Below are 18696 nucleotides of genomic sequence, written 5' to 3' on the forward strand. Positions count from 1 at the left end.
AGTCCAGGCCTACATACTACTGCTCTTTCTCTTTACTTCTATTATCATATATATGGTAATTTCATACTCACTGCAAAAAAATACTTCATGCTGAGTGCACACATACAGGTAGTTTAATTGTCTTATTCTGCAGAAGCTCTTTTCCTCACTCAATTTTAACTACACCAGCAACATTTGGGTGGAAATCCCATGTCTAACTTTTCATTGCCACTATTTCAACAAAAAGGCAAGATCCTGCCAAAACAATCAGAGTGCGGTTATTGTTTCCTTTATCTGAGCTGAGATATGAATAACAAAAGATGAGGACAAAGACAAAAACCTACAATTTTTCTCAGCCAGACCCCTGAGGCATTATACTCTGAAATATGCAACTTGAAGTAAAAAAGGATGCAGATTATCATGTTTAGGAAGTTTATCTTCAGAGCCCCCATGTGTAGGAAAGGAGTGAAGAAGAGAGGAGGACGTGATAGGCTCTGAGAAAACTGTATGTAGAGTCCACTGGGGCATGTAATGAACTGATATCATGCAGAGTCAGCAGCAGCCTCCTAATTTACTACTATAGATTAACCCTCAGAGAGAGTTACACGTTGAGTGCGACAGTTAAAGGGGGAATGAAAAGCCAATAATAAGTAGGTTGGTGTTTGTCCTTCAAAGGAATAGAGGGCTAAGTTAGGCTAATAAAGTTCATTTCTTAAAGCAGCTATCACAAGTGTTTTCTATTATTAACACTGGATCACACGACTGCTTGTGTGAAAGGGATCACTCTCAGTAATGAACCCACAGAGAATCTGCACTTTATAGCGTTTTTCGGCAAATATTTTGGATTTCCCGCCCCCAAGATTTAGGCTGCAGTCTTGGTGGGTTTTGGATCTCAAAGCATCCTTTGCAACCACCATGAGGCAGCTGTTTTCAGTGACCAAATGCCCCCCAAAAAATGAGCACTCAGCACCAAATAGCAGACAAAGATAGCGGCGAACTGTTGAATATAGTCGAGCATTTACCTGCTGAAGAGCCTGACATTTCAATCAGGGGATAGTGGAGACTACTAGCTAGAAAGAGATTGAATAGTGGACTTACATCTGATCGAAGAACAGAAACATGACTCTAAATGAATGCTAATGTCAGTAACTGGAATCTGTACACTGTGCCCACTTGGACGTTACGATTAAAGTAGGGACACAGCTCGTTCCTTACGGCTAACACCATTTCACTGTCACAGCTTTGCCTGAACAGCTGGTAGCCATATTCAGAACAGGCACAGTACCAAATATTATGATACCCATGGTAAAAGAGAATAATATAAAAAGAGTACAGGGAGTGGTTGAAGTGGATACCTCTCTTCATCATGGTTTGCACTGTTTTCATTTTGATCAGAGAGAAGAACGTGTGACACATGTAAATAAAAAAAAAGACACATAACAACCGTCCATCCTGTCCAACTGTCTTCTACCCATCCGATGAGAAAAAGTGGGCTGATTCAATATCACTGATAATGACAGTGTAAAGTCTGCTATAAAGTACACATGGAATGAACTCTGAAAGTTATAAGGTGCTGCCAAACCACCTAAAGTAAAATGTTATTATGACTTTTAATGGGAGGTTTAGATGCCTGAATGCAGTTTTATGGTTATTTTCTTTCTGTATTATTTTTTATGTGTATACTGAGCTACTTTATGGGCCTCTGTGGGTCTTGACACAAACCGAGGCAAGAGTCTGGAATCTAAAGAACGATGGGAGACTGATTTTTCTCATTTGAGTTTTTTGCGGAGGTGAAAGCGAAGGAAGAATCTTTTAAATTGATATATCCTGAGTTTAAAGAGCAGGCTGAATCTTTGAAACCCAGCACCCAACTTGCTCTCTTTCTTTCATTCTCCCTCTCTCCGAACTGTCAACCTATTAAATGTCTCTTTGTATCTCGCCTATTCATTCGCACTAACCAATGGAAAGCTTTGGACTGTTTCACTGACAGAGACAAAGTGTGTGTAGCCTATGTGTGTGTGTGTGTGTGTGTGTGTGACTGTCATAACGGAGCTGTCCCAGTTTTTTCTGTGCAGTGAGTGCACCAATGTGATTTTACAAGTTTAGAAACTAGATGCACTGCTTGTGTGTATGTGTGTGTGTCTGTGAGAGAGAGAGACTCTATGTGAATGTGACATGGAGACAGAAAGAGAGACTATTAGGACTAAAGCGGTGTGCATGTGTGTGTGTGTGTGTGTGTGTGTGGTAGAGTTACATGGAGAACAATAGCCTTATTGTACCTGTCTCTGCAGCTACTGTCTCCCTTGTGTCGATAGTCAAGCTCTGCACTGAGCCCATTTGCCTCTTCTTCTTCATAACAAATCATTTTTAACATTTGCGATATTTTATGCAGCAAGAATAAAGTTACAAATTTCCGAAACACATTATACACGTGATTGTTATTGAGACTTGAGAATCGCAGGTTAACCCCTGTGGCTTAAAGCTGGATATGACCTGTGTAGTGATTTACTGCCCAACAACTGTTAGACAAATAAAATAAAATAAATAAATAAATATAAAGAATTCAAGCATTCAAGGATCTCAGTTTGCTAATTAGTCAGAGGGACTTGATGGATTTGTCAACAAACATGGTGCATCCCACATTATTTGTAAGGGAAGCAGAGCTGCTGTGCTCTGCTTGTTTTGAAAGACTAGGCATCATTTTAAGAAACTTTTTTTGAGGGAAGACTTGCTTTCAATTGTTGTAACAACCAGTCTGATAGTGCTTCAATACAATAGTATACAGAGCTATTCCTGGTCTCTCTCTCCTCTCTCCCCCATTTCTTTCCTCTCTGCCCACTTTGAGTCCGTTTCTGTCAGAGGTTTCTTCCTGTTTAAAGGGAAGAGCACCGGCAGAGAGAGGTGGCATCCAAATCCAACCCGTCTCAGCTGACTCTTCACAGTGTAAAGGAGAGGTGGCTCAGGATCCAAGAGGAAGGCCCCCTCAGGTCACTGATTCCTTCGCCCTGACTGAGCCTCGTCATGGAGGAATTCTCATCTCAGCTGCTTCTATCTGCTGCCTTTGTAGTGGTCACTCCCCAAAGCTCATGACCAAAGGTAAGGTTTGATAGCTTTGTAATTCACCTTTATCTTCACCACCAAGCAAACTCAGCTTTAGGAACTAATTTATAAAAGAAAGAATAAATGAACAGAACTTAGAGCCCTGATCTAAACTGCACTGAATGAACTCAACCTACCAACCCTGCACCACCCCCCCCCCCCCCCATCTTGGCACTTGGCCCTGCAACCATAGTAGCACGCAGAGAGGACCCAGGGTTCCCCCACTGGGGTGGGGGTGAGAGAAAAAGAGAGGGAGAGAAGAAAGAAAGGAAAAAGAGATAATACAGACTAAGATAAAAGTCTCGAGATCAAGAGTGATTAGGAAAACGTGCGTGAAAGGGAATTTCTTTTATCTAATCCCGTGAGGGCAGAGGGAGAGATTCGGATGAATGAGTGATAAGAGGAGGGGAGTTAGGTGAGGAGGGGGAAGGGAAGGGTAGAAGGCAGGAGGAACAGTGGGATGGGAGCCAAACTGGAAAAGGCAAATGAGGCGAGCAATGGATGAGGGAGACACGCAGAGAGATCAGGAAGGAAGAGAGGAAGGGAGGGAGGAGAGATGAAAAGGATGGATGATGGATGCAGAGATGAAAAGGATGGACGGCAGGAGGGGAGGAAGAGGTGTGAGGAGGGCCAGGAATGATAGAATGGGACGAATGGAAAGATGAGAAGGGAAGAGACAAAAAAAAGGGGTGAGAGAAACAGGTGAAAGATGATAAATAAGAAAAAAATAGAAAACAGAGATGAGGGATGATGAAAATTAGAGTTATTAAAGAGAGAGAATAAAAAAAGAGGAAAGGGATTCTGAATGTATAATAGCCTGTGGGCCAGTAGGTCTGCTGTGCTAATCTGTATTGTCAGATTATAGTGTAATCCCTTGCTAAAACACACACACACACACACACACACACAGTGCAGGCTAAAGTGTCTGAATGGACCCTGCAGAGCTGAATTGGAATAACTGTGATCCAGAAATTTCCTGGCCGGCACTGCGTACTTGTTGCCATGGAGATGGCTCCAGAAAGAGGGAGAGAAAGAGAGAGAGAGAGAGAGAGAGAGAGAAAGTGAGGAAAGATAAGATATGAAGAGAGTGGGAGGGATGGAAAAAAGTGAAAGAAAACTGAGACCAAAACCAGGAGGGTAAAAAATGGGTTTGGCACCAGTCACAAACACACACACACACACACACACACACACACACTATATACTGTATACGCATGCACACACACCTACAACACACAAGTACGCAGAGCCAAACCACATGTTCTGCATGTGTTGAACAGCTGCATACAACCAGCACTTCAGCCAGAACGTACAAACAACGGTGCTCATTGGCTCACGTACGCACTAGAACTCCACCATTGGCTGACACGCTGCAAAACAACCGTCCGATTGGCCCCGTGTAACACACACCTACTGTAGCAGAAGGATCAAAAGAAACGAGCTAAGCGAATACGGATGTTACTGTGATCCTTTATAAACACACACGTGCTGCACACACAAAGCTCACGTCTTCTCATGTTTTTGAAACTCACACACAAACTCCTCAAAGTATTAATCTTTATAAAGTTTGATTGCTTGAAAGTCTGTTATGTCTGCGAATCATAATTTCTCATGCTGTGTGATTACTGTATACGGAAAGTGAAGCTTTTCAGTACGTCTGCTTTTATGTCTCCTCTTTCTGCAGTCTGTGTAGTGAAGTCTGAGCCTGCAGCCATGCTAGCAGCTCTGTGAGGCTGTGGTACTACTGTGGTACTTTTGAGATAATGCATGTTGATGTCTAGCAGGTATACTGTTAACCATGTTCACTATCTTAGTGTAGCATGTTAGCATGCTAACATTTTATTTTAACTTAAGACAAACTACAGCTGAGGGTAATGTGAATGTCATCAGTTTTGATCATAAACCAGGAATAGTGGACAAATAAAAAAAGCTGATCTGATGATGGTGGGTCAGAGGATCACCAGAGTGATCAGAATTCATTCTCTGGGGACCATGAATGTGTGTACCAAATTTCACAGCAATCCATCCAGTTTCATTGTAATCCCCCTAGTACACAGGGAAAGTTAAGGGAGCACATCCTCTGGGCACTATGAATGTACAAAACCTGTTGTCAGACCAAAAACACCCACGTGTACACATATGTTAAAACGTTCAGGAACCAACCATGAGACACACTAAACTGCAGTCACATGCACTCATAACCTACAAACACATGCCTTTTTCTGGGGCAGAAAGGGAGGACAGGTGTTGGACCATCATCGTGGCTCATCTGGATGAAAGGTGTATTTTGTCAGAATCTGGTCTCTCCTTTTTCAACCTTCCTCCCTCTCTCCCCCACCCTGTCTTTCCACTGAAATACACTACAAAAGAGGATGAGGAGGCAGCTGTTGCTTTGGTAGAATCTTCCAGAAATTCCTTCTCTCCTGTTGTCACCTCGGGATGTCCAGATCCTGGCCCAGTTCAACATGACTAATCACCCTCACCAGCTCTGTGACAGCAACACACTTGCCAGCCAGACTGATTCATTGGGCAGGCAGAGACAAACAGAGGGTGGAGAGGTGGAGGCAGAAGAGACAGTTGGTGAGGGTTGATTACATATGTCAGTTACATATGTCAATAAGAAAGTCCCAAAGTCCCAGAACACGCACACAGCAACACCTCGACTGGCACGGACACAGGGCAGATATTATGGATTTTTTTTCAACAGTACACACTGCTATGTATGAAACTGACAATCCAGTTTATTTACTTATTAATCGAACCCCTGGGTATTTGGTCATAAACCCTACAATAAGTAAGTATAAGTATAAATTTCATTCAAAACGACAACCATGAATCTCATGATTACTAACACTAAATGCTAGAAAATACTCTTAGATAGATAGATAGATAGATAGATAGATAGATAGATAGATAGATAGATAGAGAAGGGGTTTGAGGGCCGGTGAAAAAATTAAATGGATGCAGTGGAAGAAATCAATCCCAGAACTTGATGAGATTGGAATAAGTACAGAGTGATTAATCACTGTGTGAGAGAGAATGTGTGTGTGTGTGTACTTTGTGAGGACCAGAGTGTATATATCTGTGTGTGTGAGTCTGTGTGTGTATTTTCTTTATGCTGTGTTGTCCACTCCTTTTATGTATGTGTTTTGTTTTGTGTATCTGGTTTGTGTGCGCATGTATGTTTATGCTGTGTGTGTCTTTCTGTCTGCCTGCGTGTGTGTGTGTGTGTGTGTGATGGATCACATGTGTTAGCATGAGGTCAGTGGTGAATTCACAAACAGAGATGTTTCAGTATAAAGAGACAGAAGTGTGACGCACTAAAAACACCAAGAGCAAGATTCCCTCTGAATACAACTGTCCTTTCTCTCTTCACTCTTTACATCAGCCATGTATTCTGATTTCTTTCTTTTCCTTTCTTTCCTTCTTTCTTCCCTTTGTTCTTTCATGAGGGAGGCTGGAGGTTTCGAACTCAGTCAATATGCTCAGGTTTTCCCCAGCTGCTCTGAGGATTGGGTTCAGATGGTCTGAAAGCCTTTCAGTCACAAGTGCACTGATCATTTCTAACCATCAGTCCATACGCATATTTCAGAAGAGTTCAAGCTTCCTGGAAAATAAATCTGACCCAGATATCAGCCTCCGGATCAGCAGGAGAGGCTTCCTCACAGCACAAGACACAAAGACACAACACAAGGAAAGGCTGAAATATTTATGAGTTAGGTGAAGTGGAGGCCTTAATCTCCAGCTTCATATCCTGCTTTCAACTTCACAGTTAGCTACTATCAGCGGACGCTCATGTACCTTCTCATGAGCGTTCATGATACTGGTTAAGGTTGTGATGACACAGCCTTAACCAGTGTAAAGATACAATGTTAACATGCATTTTCAAAAGAAGCAACTCAAATGAGTTAAATCTTCTCTGAGTGGGATCCACTAAGATCCAAAGTGACTGATGATTTCCATCCACCTGTTTCTATGTCCATTGTTAATTTGTGCATTAAAAAACCTTAGTGAAAATATGTTACACAGTTTTTACGCTCAGTTGACACAGAAGTTGGTGTATTGATAAAAGCAAAATGATGGAAATAGATTTAGCAAATAAATTATGATATACACAAAGCAATTAGCTATAATCAAAATATTTGAAAAATAAATTTTCAGTTGATTAACTAATCAATTAAGTGATTAAGTGATAATTTATATATCAGATCCAGACAGTTACGGAGTTAGTCAGCGATGCAGTGACAAGGATATGATCCCATGCTGACTACCTACCCAAGTTCATGGCAGAGGAATTGGTAGTGCTGTGCTTTTGTCCTCTACACAAACTAATGTTTAATTTATTTTCATCTTACTTTCATATTTTAGCAGAAAAAAAAACAATGAAAAACACTAGCAGCTGCAGAACTGCCTCAGTTTGGAAACTGCTTTCCAGCAAGTTTCCTTTTGAACTTAGACTGAAAATATTCAACATATTCAAGGGCTGAGTCATAAAATTATGCTTTTTAAAGTGAATACAAAAAAAGGTACACAGAAATTTTATGTGAGACTATTACAGAAATCTATATCCACTGGGAATAATTCATCTGCATTTATAAAAGTATATTTTAGACTTCAACTGAGAAATTGCAATCATCTCATTCATCCAAAGCCTCACATGCTTCAGTATAGCTGCTCAACACAACTGGACAGATTTTTATAAATTTACTCTTCAGCTACTTTTTGGCAATATAAAGTGTGAGTGTATGAGTATATGAGTGTATTTTTACTTGAGAAGTACACAACAACCTTGTGAAGCTCCTTTCCACTCAACCTGCAAAGCACTGACCAGATGCCATTACAATATGTGTACATTTAAATTAATCAGGTCAGTGTCAAATAAAAAAACTAATCCTTTCCCACTGTAGTAAATGAAACTGCACTTTCTTCAGTAGCTGTGTTCACCATAGAAGCTCCCTGCTGCGGCACCAGCTGTAGCTAACACACCTGCTGTCGGGCTGCTGCAACGATGCTCCACCCCAAAGAGGACTTGTTAGTAAGATCCTGCAGTGCTAATGCATCATGGTTGAGTTCTACAGTGACTATCAGTGCATGACGCAGGTACTCAGTTTCCTCTTTTGAAAGGAACTGAAGAAGGTAAATACAGGAGAGAGCGATTTCACAGTGCTGACTTTTATGAGATGGAAAGCATCCAACCAAAGCAGGCAGAGAGAGACAGGGGCTTACAGACAATGACAAAGCAGGGGAAAAAAAGAATTAGATCTGGATCAGAGCAGTATTAAATGGCCTTCAGTAAGTAAAGTCAAAGCTGGATCTGGATGAATTTGCACATGCATGTCAACTTTTGTACACACATAATATCACACACACACACACATATTTAGTATAAACAGTAAGTGCATGTATTAGAGGTCAGGTACATTATATGAAATATTTTGTAAATCTGCAGCTGTGTGGGCAGCAATCCAGCATCAAACATCTGTTAAGCCGCTGGATCTTACATGTACTGGCCTATGTATGGAGACACACACACACATACACACACGGCAGGCTAGACTCAACATCTGTCCTGCTGGCCAGTCTCTTCTGGTCTATGATATCTGCCTCCTGTATGAGGGTGCACACACACACACGATATGGAAGTTGTGTTTGTGCTGATATTTTGTTACGCCAGATGGTGATGTTACTACATACAGAAGCACTAATGGACAGCTACCTTTTATAGAGGTCGAGCCAAAGAGGTGGGACCACTCAGCCCACGTACAGGATAATCTGAAAGTCTGAAACAGATATTTGGAGGGTAACGAAGGTAATTTCTTCCAGGTGGATCATCAGCTGGTTAATATGCTAACATTTTGTCACAAGAATTCAGCTTTTGCTGCACTATATCATATATGTGTATATTTAAGACCTTTCTACAAGGTTCTCATTTTAAAACAAATCAGCAGGAAACATTAAAAAGTTTTCAACTTAAGGAATTAACATTTGCTTAATTACCTAGCTAGCTGCAACTGATGTTAACCAGCAAAACTGCCGGCCATCTGCTAGAAATCAGCCTGTTGTTGTGCGCCTTTGTCAGAAATTAACGACCCACTGTTTCAAAAAATTAGCCTACAAAGAATTTTGAATGTTACACCTGCCACTATTGTTGAAATCTGCACTGAAATGTGCACCGTGAGAAAGGAGCCAATTATTTATCCACTGGTGTTTGACATTTCAAGAAGTCAGGGATAAGTTTAGATGATCTGTGCTGCAGCAGTAAACATATTTTACTCCATCTTTAAAAACAACACTCTGAAGTACTGTATATTACATAGCAACTTTAACCCGCCAAATATTCTTGCACATATCAAAGCCCTAAGGGTGTGTCAGTGTACAACACATTTTCCCAAGCAGTGAGCCCACACCCAAACTCTGTCACAGCCCTGTTTTTAGTGGCCACTCGCATAGCAAGAGCACCAGCATTCATTCAGAAAGTCCCAAGGCGATGCTAAATGTATTCACTGTCGGTGTAGAGCGGAACGTTTCTAAAAGATTCTCATGTAGGACACAGTGAAACCTTGTCCAGACCGTGTTAGTTTAAGTTTAAGAGCTGAGTCTGAAAAAAATGCACAATTTCCTGCCTTTATTAGCTGCTCAAACATTCATTTGAAGCAGTAAGAATACATTCAATGTTATGAATTCAGGGCGTGAGTGGAAAAATCCTGCGAGGCGATGTAGAGGCACAGTCGCACTCTGCAGCAGCTCTTGAGGAGACACACACACATATACAGACACACCTTTGCAAGCTAACACACACCTACACATGCATACAGCTACTGTATTAGTTACATAAAAATTCTCAAATGACACAGCTCAGCTATCTGCTGTTTTTCTTTTTCTCTCTCTCATACCTTTGAGATTCAGGTCTTATGTTTGCAGAGGATTTTGCGTGTGTGTGTGTGTGTGTGTGTGAGCATGACAGCTTTTGTCTTCTGTCTACAATGCTTAAGTTCCACTTTAACAATTATAACACACACACACACACACACACACACACACACACACACACACACACACACACACACACACACACACACACACACAGAGATAATTCCAACAGTCTGTACCTCTCTGTACCAGTCCTATGATGGTGGGGGAGACTGTGTGTGTGTGTGTGTGTATAAGCCAGTGCAGTAGGTGGTTAATGCCACCTCTGTAATCGGTGCTGATTGAGCATGGGTGGTCCCACCCCGCTGCCCTTCTCATTTTGTGGGTGCTCTTTATATCCAGACTAAACCACTCGCTCCCCTTCCCACCTCATGCTGTTAATCTGCACTGTGGCTACAATAGAACAGAACTGAATTGTACAGAATAGAATAGAATAGAATAGAATAGAATAGAATAGAATAGGTGTCCTGGCATCCACCATCAACTGTCATATCACACTTCACGCACTTCTTTTTCTATTTCTGTCCCACCTTTGTCTGGCTGGTCTTCTCTCCTTATTGTCACCTCCACCCTCCATCTGCATTTCCCCTTCCTTTCCTTTGCTTTCTCCCTCTTTTGCTAACCACTCCTCCTCTTAATGCTTCCCTTTCCCTTCTTTCCTTTCCTGTCATAGTCTTTCCTTTTGTTTCATTTTCTCTCCTGTCCTTCCTTTCTGTTTCTTTTCCTTCTTTCTTTCTTTCCTGTATTTTACTAACAATTACACTTAGTTTTACTTCCCTTTCTTTCCTTCCATTTCTGTCCATTGCTTTCTTTACAATCTTGTTTTCTCGTTCTTACCATTCCATTCTTACCTTTCCTCTCTTGCTCTTTCACTTCCTTTTCTTTTCTTTCCTGTCCTTTTCTGGTTTGTCCTTCCCTTTCTTGTTCTTTCTGTTCCTTGGTTTCCTTTCTCTTTCTTTTCTCTTTCACTTTTCTGTCTTTCCTACTTACTTTCCTTTCCTTTTCTTTCTTTTCTTCACTTTCTTTTCCTTACCTTTCCTTCTCCCATATCTAAGCGTTTTCCTTCCTCATCTCTTCTTCTCCTTGAACTTGCCACTGACCCATTAAACTATGTGGATGTTATTTTTGGTGCAATGCATTGTGCAGATGAGTAAGTATGTGTCTGTGTGTGTCCATGTGTGTGTGTGTTCATGTGTGAGAGAGAGAGAAGCTTGATGTGTGTGTACCAGTTGACAATCAGAATAAAGGTGAGATGGAAATGTTCAGCTATCCCTCCATTTCATCACCTTGTTCCCTCTTTTATCATTTTCAGCCTTTCATCCCCCCTCCTCCATCTGTCCCACTCCCTCATCAAAAAACATATCTCCCTGACTAAAAGATATTTTTCTGACTAAAAGATATTTTTCCCTCTTCCTTTTCCTGCCCTAACTCCTCTCGCCATTCTCTGTTTTCCTCACAGCAAAAATATCCATCCACCTCTTTCTCCCCCCCCCCCCCCCCCATCTGTTCTGTAATTCAATCATGGAGGCAGCCAGCAGCAGCAGGAGAAGTGAGTGATGATGTTTTGGAGGAAAATGCTGCAAACTCGGCCAGCCAATCCTCCTCCCTCACAGCATTATCATTTCTAATTCAGTTTTAAAGATAAAACTCAGAACCTATGATACTGTCATGGCTTTCTTTGCCATAAAAACTGTAGCTGTGCTGCTGTCAACAGTTAAAACACGCCGGGACAACCCCCCACATTATACATGATATTGTCAAGGGACTGATGATATGACAGCAACACCCCTAAGACACACTTTCATCATGTCATTTACACCTTATCTCATCTAAAGGACCAACTAGTAGCATAAAGATCTTTATACTTGAAACTATGAAACCAACTCTGAATCACAGTGCATCTTATCTGTATCTATGGCTTTTCCTGATAAGTTTAGTTTTAGTTTTCTTTTATTTTTCTCGATCAGCACTTGCAATAACCCAAAATAGTAATACAAAAAATAAAATAAAAATAAAATATATTCCAAAATAAATATGCAAAATACAATGATTCAAACTATTATTGTGCTATATTTGTCTAAATCCTTTACTAACTACTACTCAGCAGTAGTACTTAGTAGTACTTCACTTTTTTAATAACAAATATGAGCTTAGAATTAACTTAAAAAATATTACATATTATTCTAGATTAAACCCAGTACAGTACCCAGTAATTTTACATGAGTAACAATTTTAATGCATTAATTCATAACAGAGTGTTTTTGCATTGTGGTACTGATACTTCCCTAAAGTGGCTATAATCGATATCTCTATGACAACAGTGGATTAAATGACTATAAGATGTGAAATGGGTCCCTTTTGTTTTTACATTTATTGAGTTGGTTTTGAAAAGGTTTTAAAAAACAGGGGGTTAGAATGAATCAGGGAAACATGTAATCCTCTAAATGCAACAAAAGCCTGAAAAAGCTGGACATGATTATTCTTGTTACAGTTTCAGTTTATAAAAGCACTGCAGCACAAAAAGCATCCTGGCACCTGTAATCCCATGTACTTTCAATTAAAAAAAACACTGTTTAGCAGAAGTGCACCAGCTGAAAAAAACAAAAACAAAAGAAAGAAAATGCAAAAACAAGCTTGTTCACATCATATTTGTCTTGCGGAAGCATTTAGTTGCGGACAGAGCACAGTTAACCAGTATGAAGACTCTGGCTGACAGTATGCGAAGCTTCCTCTCTGCCTGCCTGCATGCTCCTTTGTGAATGTGCACTGGTGTGGATGCAATCATCTGCTCTACTCCTCTGCTCTGCCTTCAACACAGAAGGATGGGGGAGAGAGAGAGAGAGAGAGAGAGAGAGAGAGAGAGAGAGACAGACAGACAGAGACAGAGAAAGAGAAGGAGAGGGAGACAGGGGGTTGGTATCTAGAATGGTCTGTGAGCATTAACGTCTCTCCTGGCTTCAAAGACAGAAAAGGAAGGAGACAGATAGTGTTATGTAGCGATGTAAGCATGTGTCAGTCTCTCGTGGCAGTAGGAGAAAGGGGGTAAAGTGCCAGAAGTTGAATTGTAATCATTTCACTGATGCAACAAACACACACACACACATCTCTTTCTTCAACACACACACACCCACCCTTTAATGACACACAATAAACAACCATCAATACAGATTACACAACCCGCCTTGGCACACAAACACTGAAACAGCCCATTAACAAACACAGGCCTCAGGTCACACTCAAGGTCTGCTACATGTACACAAACACACACACACAGTCATGACCTCGTCTAGTGCCATATGCAGTGACAGTGACAGCAAACTGATGATGGCTCTCCAGATGGTGCCAGATGTGTCTGCATGAGTTTGTAGCTCTGCGTATGTGTGTGTGTGTCTGTGACGCAGGTGAATATGTGCAGACTGTGTGTCTGGCCTGAGTAGGAGTAAATGAGTTGCAGCAGGGCAGAGCCTTTGCCAGACCCGTCACACACAAACACACACACGCACACACACACCAAATCCAATTTTACCTTCTCCTTCACACACACACACACACCTCTGTGTGCACACACAACTCAACCACGCTTCTATCCATTACCAACACAAACCACAACCACACATTTCTCTCCTAACTGCACACACACACACACACACACACACACACACACACACACACACACACACACACACACACACACACACAGCTGTCCTTTGAGCTTTGTGTTTAATGCTAGATGACAAACAGGTCTGTGTTAACATCAGCCTAACGTTAGACTCCCCTGCTGTTTGTCTGGGACTCTCACTCTGCTCTGTCATTATTGCTTGCTCCTTCTACCCTGTTTGTTTGGGTCTTTTTTTCTTTCCCTGAAAGGGTGGCCCTCAGTCTGCCTCATGTAATATCAGTGTCCTGCAGACACTTTGCAGGCAATCTCCCAAAACATTCAGCTTTTCAGGTACTGAGAGAAAAAAACAATTCACTAGGTAACTTACACAGTTTGTGTTTCACAAAGCAATTTCTGCTGTAGCATTAACTGTCGATTATACAAATGATAAAATTCAGTGTAATGTTGGAAAGGCGGGGCTTTGCAGCAGACTGACAGGGAGAGAGACACTAACAACAGAGCTGAGCAAAGATCGACCTTGACGCTGTGTTTAAACACCTTCAGTTATGCTGGGTGGTGTAGTTATAGCCCGGGAAAACCCCAAGATGGAGCCATAAAATGTGCCAGTCAGCCAATGATGTGACAATGATGCTGAGAGATTACGTGTTTACTGAGGAGTGATGGTGGCCTATGACATTGAATGCCAAATGAATGATTGATTATCCAGCTTGTCTGCATGCACAATGCTCAGAGCAGTTCCCGGGGAGTGGACAAAGCAACAGGAATACCTGACAATGGAATACAGTCATCCTGCAATTACTAAATCCACAATTTCGACACACTGTCACTCTCCAGCCTCACCTATAGTCTCACTCTTCATTTATTCAATGAGCTGTTCAATTGTTTTTTAATGCAAGTTTTATTTAAATGAGGCACTTGTTTCAAGGACATTACTCCGCAAATAAACAACTGCTTGTAAACATAACTAACCAAACTTCTTAGGAAATGATTCAGAAATTATGGACCCATGTAATAAAGTGTCACTATTATATTTCTGAACAGATGTATAACCAGCCATCTTAAGTGTAAATACTCAAGTAAAAATACCTCCAAACTGTATTTAAATACTTAAGTAAGTGTATTTAAGTACTTTCTACCACTGCCATTATGTTATGATGCATTGTAGCAACACCAAAGAAGTAAGAAGTTGCCATTAGGTTGAATCAACACCTCTGTAAGACTTAGCAATAGACCCCAGAGGTTTTATTTTGCCTAGACTAGACTAATGATTCCTTAAGGGATTTTCCCATTTCAGCTGTAATACTGTATTCAACAATTATGACCCATAGATTACAATAAACAAAGGGCACCTTCTTTGTGCTGATTAAAAGCAGGTATTGTCAAGCCATCGCCTCTTTCACCTGCTGAATCTGCTTTAAATTGCTTTAGTCTCCATCTGTATGCACTGCAATCCTCTGAGGATTGGATCTAATTTGGTGCACAACTGCGTGTGCTGCCAGCCACTGACTGTTGCCTATAAAAATGTGTTTGAGGGCTTACCTGTCCTCTGTATTTGATGTAGTAAACAGTAGTCTGAGAGGGGCTTCCAGCTGAAGTGCATTTTACTGTAGCCTGAAGGCTGTTTTGTGATGTGCTCTTGTACATAATGTACTCCACTCAGTTCCACAGACACTATTTTTGGATGCTACCTATACGTGCTGGACTCTACCAACTCTTTTTTTGTTAAAGGGATGCCTATATTTTGCAGCTGACAGTCTGCAGACTGTTTAATCCCAGGGGTTTCCTGTATGTGCCCTGCTCCACTGTACCCTGCAGAGTCTGTTTCAGCACCTACCGGCATACAGTGCACCCCACTGGTTCCTACAAACTGTTTTGAGACCACGTCCTGTACTTCACTGAGTCCTGCAGAGTGAGCTTTGCCATCTGTGGCATAGCAATGTACAAGTTAGCTTAGTACAAACCAAGTCGGGATCAAAAGCTGATTTCTGCACTGTACTCAGATTCAATAAGCAATTTCACTCAAAAATATATTGAAGAATGCGTGATTGATCGCCTAGTCATAAAATATGAAATTTAATACAGACACTAGCAGTGGTAGCTTGAGTATAAGTTTGTTTGCCTCATGAGAACATTTTCTTCTACAGATCCAAAATGATTTATTCGTTCTTCTGCTGTGATTTCACTAGTTATGTTTCCAGCCTTAGCCGTATTCTGGAAAAATAAAATCACAGGAGAGAGACTGAGTATTTCAGCTAGACCAGGTCACCACTTTTGAGCCTGAATTGAATCCTTTATGGTTCCAAAAAGGATTCAATAAAAGGCCATACAGAAGTGTCACAGAGGTCTAATTAGCCAGAGTAATTGGAAACGCCGGTGTGGGTGCACAGGGTCTCTGCTCAAAGGCGGGGAATTTAAAGGTTTTATGCTGTTAAATATCAATATAGTTTTTTTTTTCAAATGTACAGTACAAGAGAATAAGGATAATGTTCTCTGTAAAAACTGAATAAACTCATCACATGCGAGACGGCCACAATTCTGGACCATTATTTGTCATCAGCACCAGCTCCTCTTATTCAAATGAGGCCCACCTGCTGTTTGGAGCCTTTCCAGTGTGAGCACCAGGTCAGATGCTGCAAACCTGTCTAACTGGAACAATTTTAGCAATTGGATTGTGAGGGGAGCTAATTAAGACCAAGTCAGAAGTCAATCTAGCTGTAAAAACCAATTACGTTTTTCTAAAATGCATTTTCCAACTGAACTACTCACTTTAATATTTCAGTTTATTTCTGCAGAATGTGTAATTCCTGCAGTTTGATTAAGCTATCAGCCAGTGATATATCAGTGGATGTATCAGTATGGCAGCTACCAGCCTCTACAGAATGATCTATCTGCAGCTCTCTCTGGCTTCCTCTCTGTATTGCCCACACATTAGAGTGGGCTGAGGAAGCAAAACATTGTTGGATGTTGTAGTGCAACATCGCCTGCAGAAAATAAACAATTAGAAGAGAATGGTAATACAGACCAGGAGTATAGAATAGAACAGAGCAGAACAGAACCGAAGTGAGGTTTTTCTCCATGTATGCATTTCCTTGTACGTGCATGTGTTTGCCATTGAAGGCAGTGCTGAACTTAAACAATAACAAGGCCACTGTGATCATCTCTCACTTCAGAGACAGGGTCACACAGATCCCTCCTCCAAAAACACAGCTCTCTTTCCCTCCCCGTATCTCTCTCTCTCTCTCTCTCTGCTGCAGTGCACTCAGACAGGGGTCTCAAGATGGGCTGTCAGTCTCCAGTCACATCACTAATCTTCTCTGATACACCCTGATGCATACAACCCCTCCTCGCTCTCTGTCTTCATCCCTACATTTCTCTCTCAGTCTCATACACACACGCACACACACACAGACACACACAGAAAACATCACAGGCCTCACAGTAGCATCAGCCAACAATGGTAGCCTTCTAACTATTGGTCTCACACATCCATCAATGGGTAGGTCTTCAATAGAATATCGTAGCTTTGCTATTGTATTTTAGGTTGAATAGTACAGAGTGTCATGTCTTACTTGCTTTCCCTGGCCGGGGCCTTTGCAGCAGCTTCTGCACGGTGAGCAGGTCCTCGGTCTTCACCGCCTGCAGCAGTTCCTGGTCCTTCCCCATCTTCCGCTCTGAGCCGCTCTACTCCCGCAGCATCCTCCGATACAGCGGCGCTTTTCAGCCCAGCCTCACCACGCGGAGGGTGCGTCTATCGCGGCCACGAACAGCCTCCCTCCTCCTCCTCCTCCCCCCTGGTCCCCGAACTAGATGAGACCCCCTAGAGCACTAGCATATGATGGGGTGAGAGAGGCTGAAAGAGAGAGAGAGAGAGAGAGAGAGAGAGAGGGAGGGATAGATTAGGTGGGATGGAGGGATGCTCTCGGGTATCCCCCGCTGAGTGCAGCACCACTGGATAGGGATGGGACCGGAGGCTACTGGGCCGTTCCAGATTCCAGTAACGGCGCGCTGGCGTCGCGTGCGTGATATTTTGACGGTGGAGATGAATGGTTTCGTTTCCACGGTTTGCTCGCTCTCCTCGTCTGTGATACCCGAGCTGGAGGCTGGTCGGTGTCGCCTGCAGCTGCGCACCAAAACAACGATTAACCGAATGGAAGACAGTTCGGGATCCTCGCGGAGGACTGGAGACGTCAAAGCGACCGATGTACCAAGAAGCCTCGCGGGCTCACTCGCAGACGCTGCGCGTAAATGATTGTGCGTTTAAAAAACGGGTGCGCGCGGTGTCCGTTTCTCCCGAGGTTGTGCCGCTCTCGTGCTCTGCGTCGTAAACACTCCTGCTGCTGCTGCTGCAGCCATCGCTCCGCGTGCGCTCGAGCTCTGTATTTGGTAATGATTTTCTCCGCGTGGGGGGCAGGGGTAGCGAGGGGGGCACGTACACGCGCCCGCGCGCTCTACAGCTGGCCCAGCTCGTACAGCTAAATGGCTCGTGCTGCAACTTGGGGGCGGACCAGGAGCGCTGTGCTCTCCCGCCTCCTTTTTCATCTCTCTGGCTCTGTCTCTATGGCGCTCTCTCTTTGCTTTGTAGAGAAGCTGCAGAGATTTATTCAGCCGCTGAGGAGGACACAGAGAAAGTGAATAAACAATGTGTTCAACTCTCTTCTTCTCATTACCTCGTTATAGTTTTATTAGGATTAATTACCCCCCTCAAATGGTGTCAGTTAGATGTAATTCAGTACAATTATTGTATGTTAACTGAGACAAGTGATTTCAGGCTACAAGACACACCTGAAAGGCCTGAGCAGGGGTGTAGCTGGAATTCCCTGATCCAGTGAAATTGAAATTTATAAGATGATGTTGGCGTTAGATTAAATCAGAGGGGCATATATATCTGCAACAAATGCCATGGCAGTCCATCCAGTTATTCACAAATTTTACTCAAAACCACTCATATCAGCATCATGATGGTGCTGGGCGGGGGGCGGCGGCGGCGGGGGGGGGGGGGGGCGGGGGGGGGGGGGGGGTCAGGGTAACACCAAAGTCCTTATGGTACAACTTCTGGGGGACCAAATCTA

The 18696-nt window shown here is 42.4% G+C and overlaps 1 protein-coding gene across 5 annotated transcripts in view; it reads right to left on the reverse strand.

Annotated features, from left to right (window-relative positions):
* Positions 1-17990, reverse strand: part of caskin1 (CASK interacting protein 1) — a 157013-nt gene extending 139023 nt beyond the window's left edge. For all 5 annotated transcript variants that reach the window (XM_041062580.1, XM_041062581.1, XM_041062579.1 and 2 more), the window contains exon 1: positions 17197-17990. In XM_041062580.1, coding sequence (XP_040918514.1) covers positions 17197-17290 — 94 coding nt within the window. In that variant the 5' untranslated portion in view covers positions 17291-17990. The remainder of the gene's footprint in view (positions 1-17196) is intronic.
* Positions 17991-18696: the final 706 nt, after the last annotated feature.

Source organism: Toxotes jaculatrix, chromosome 18, assembly GCF_017976425.1.
Source record: "Toxotes jaculatrix isolate fToxJac2 chromosome 18, fToxJac2.pri, whole genome shotgun sequence".
Classification (NCBI taxonomy): Eukaryota; Metazoa; Chordata; class Actinopteri; family Toxotidae; genus Toxotes; species Toxotes jaculatrix.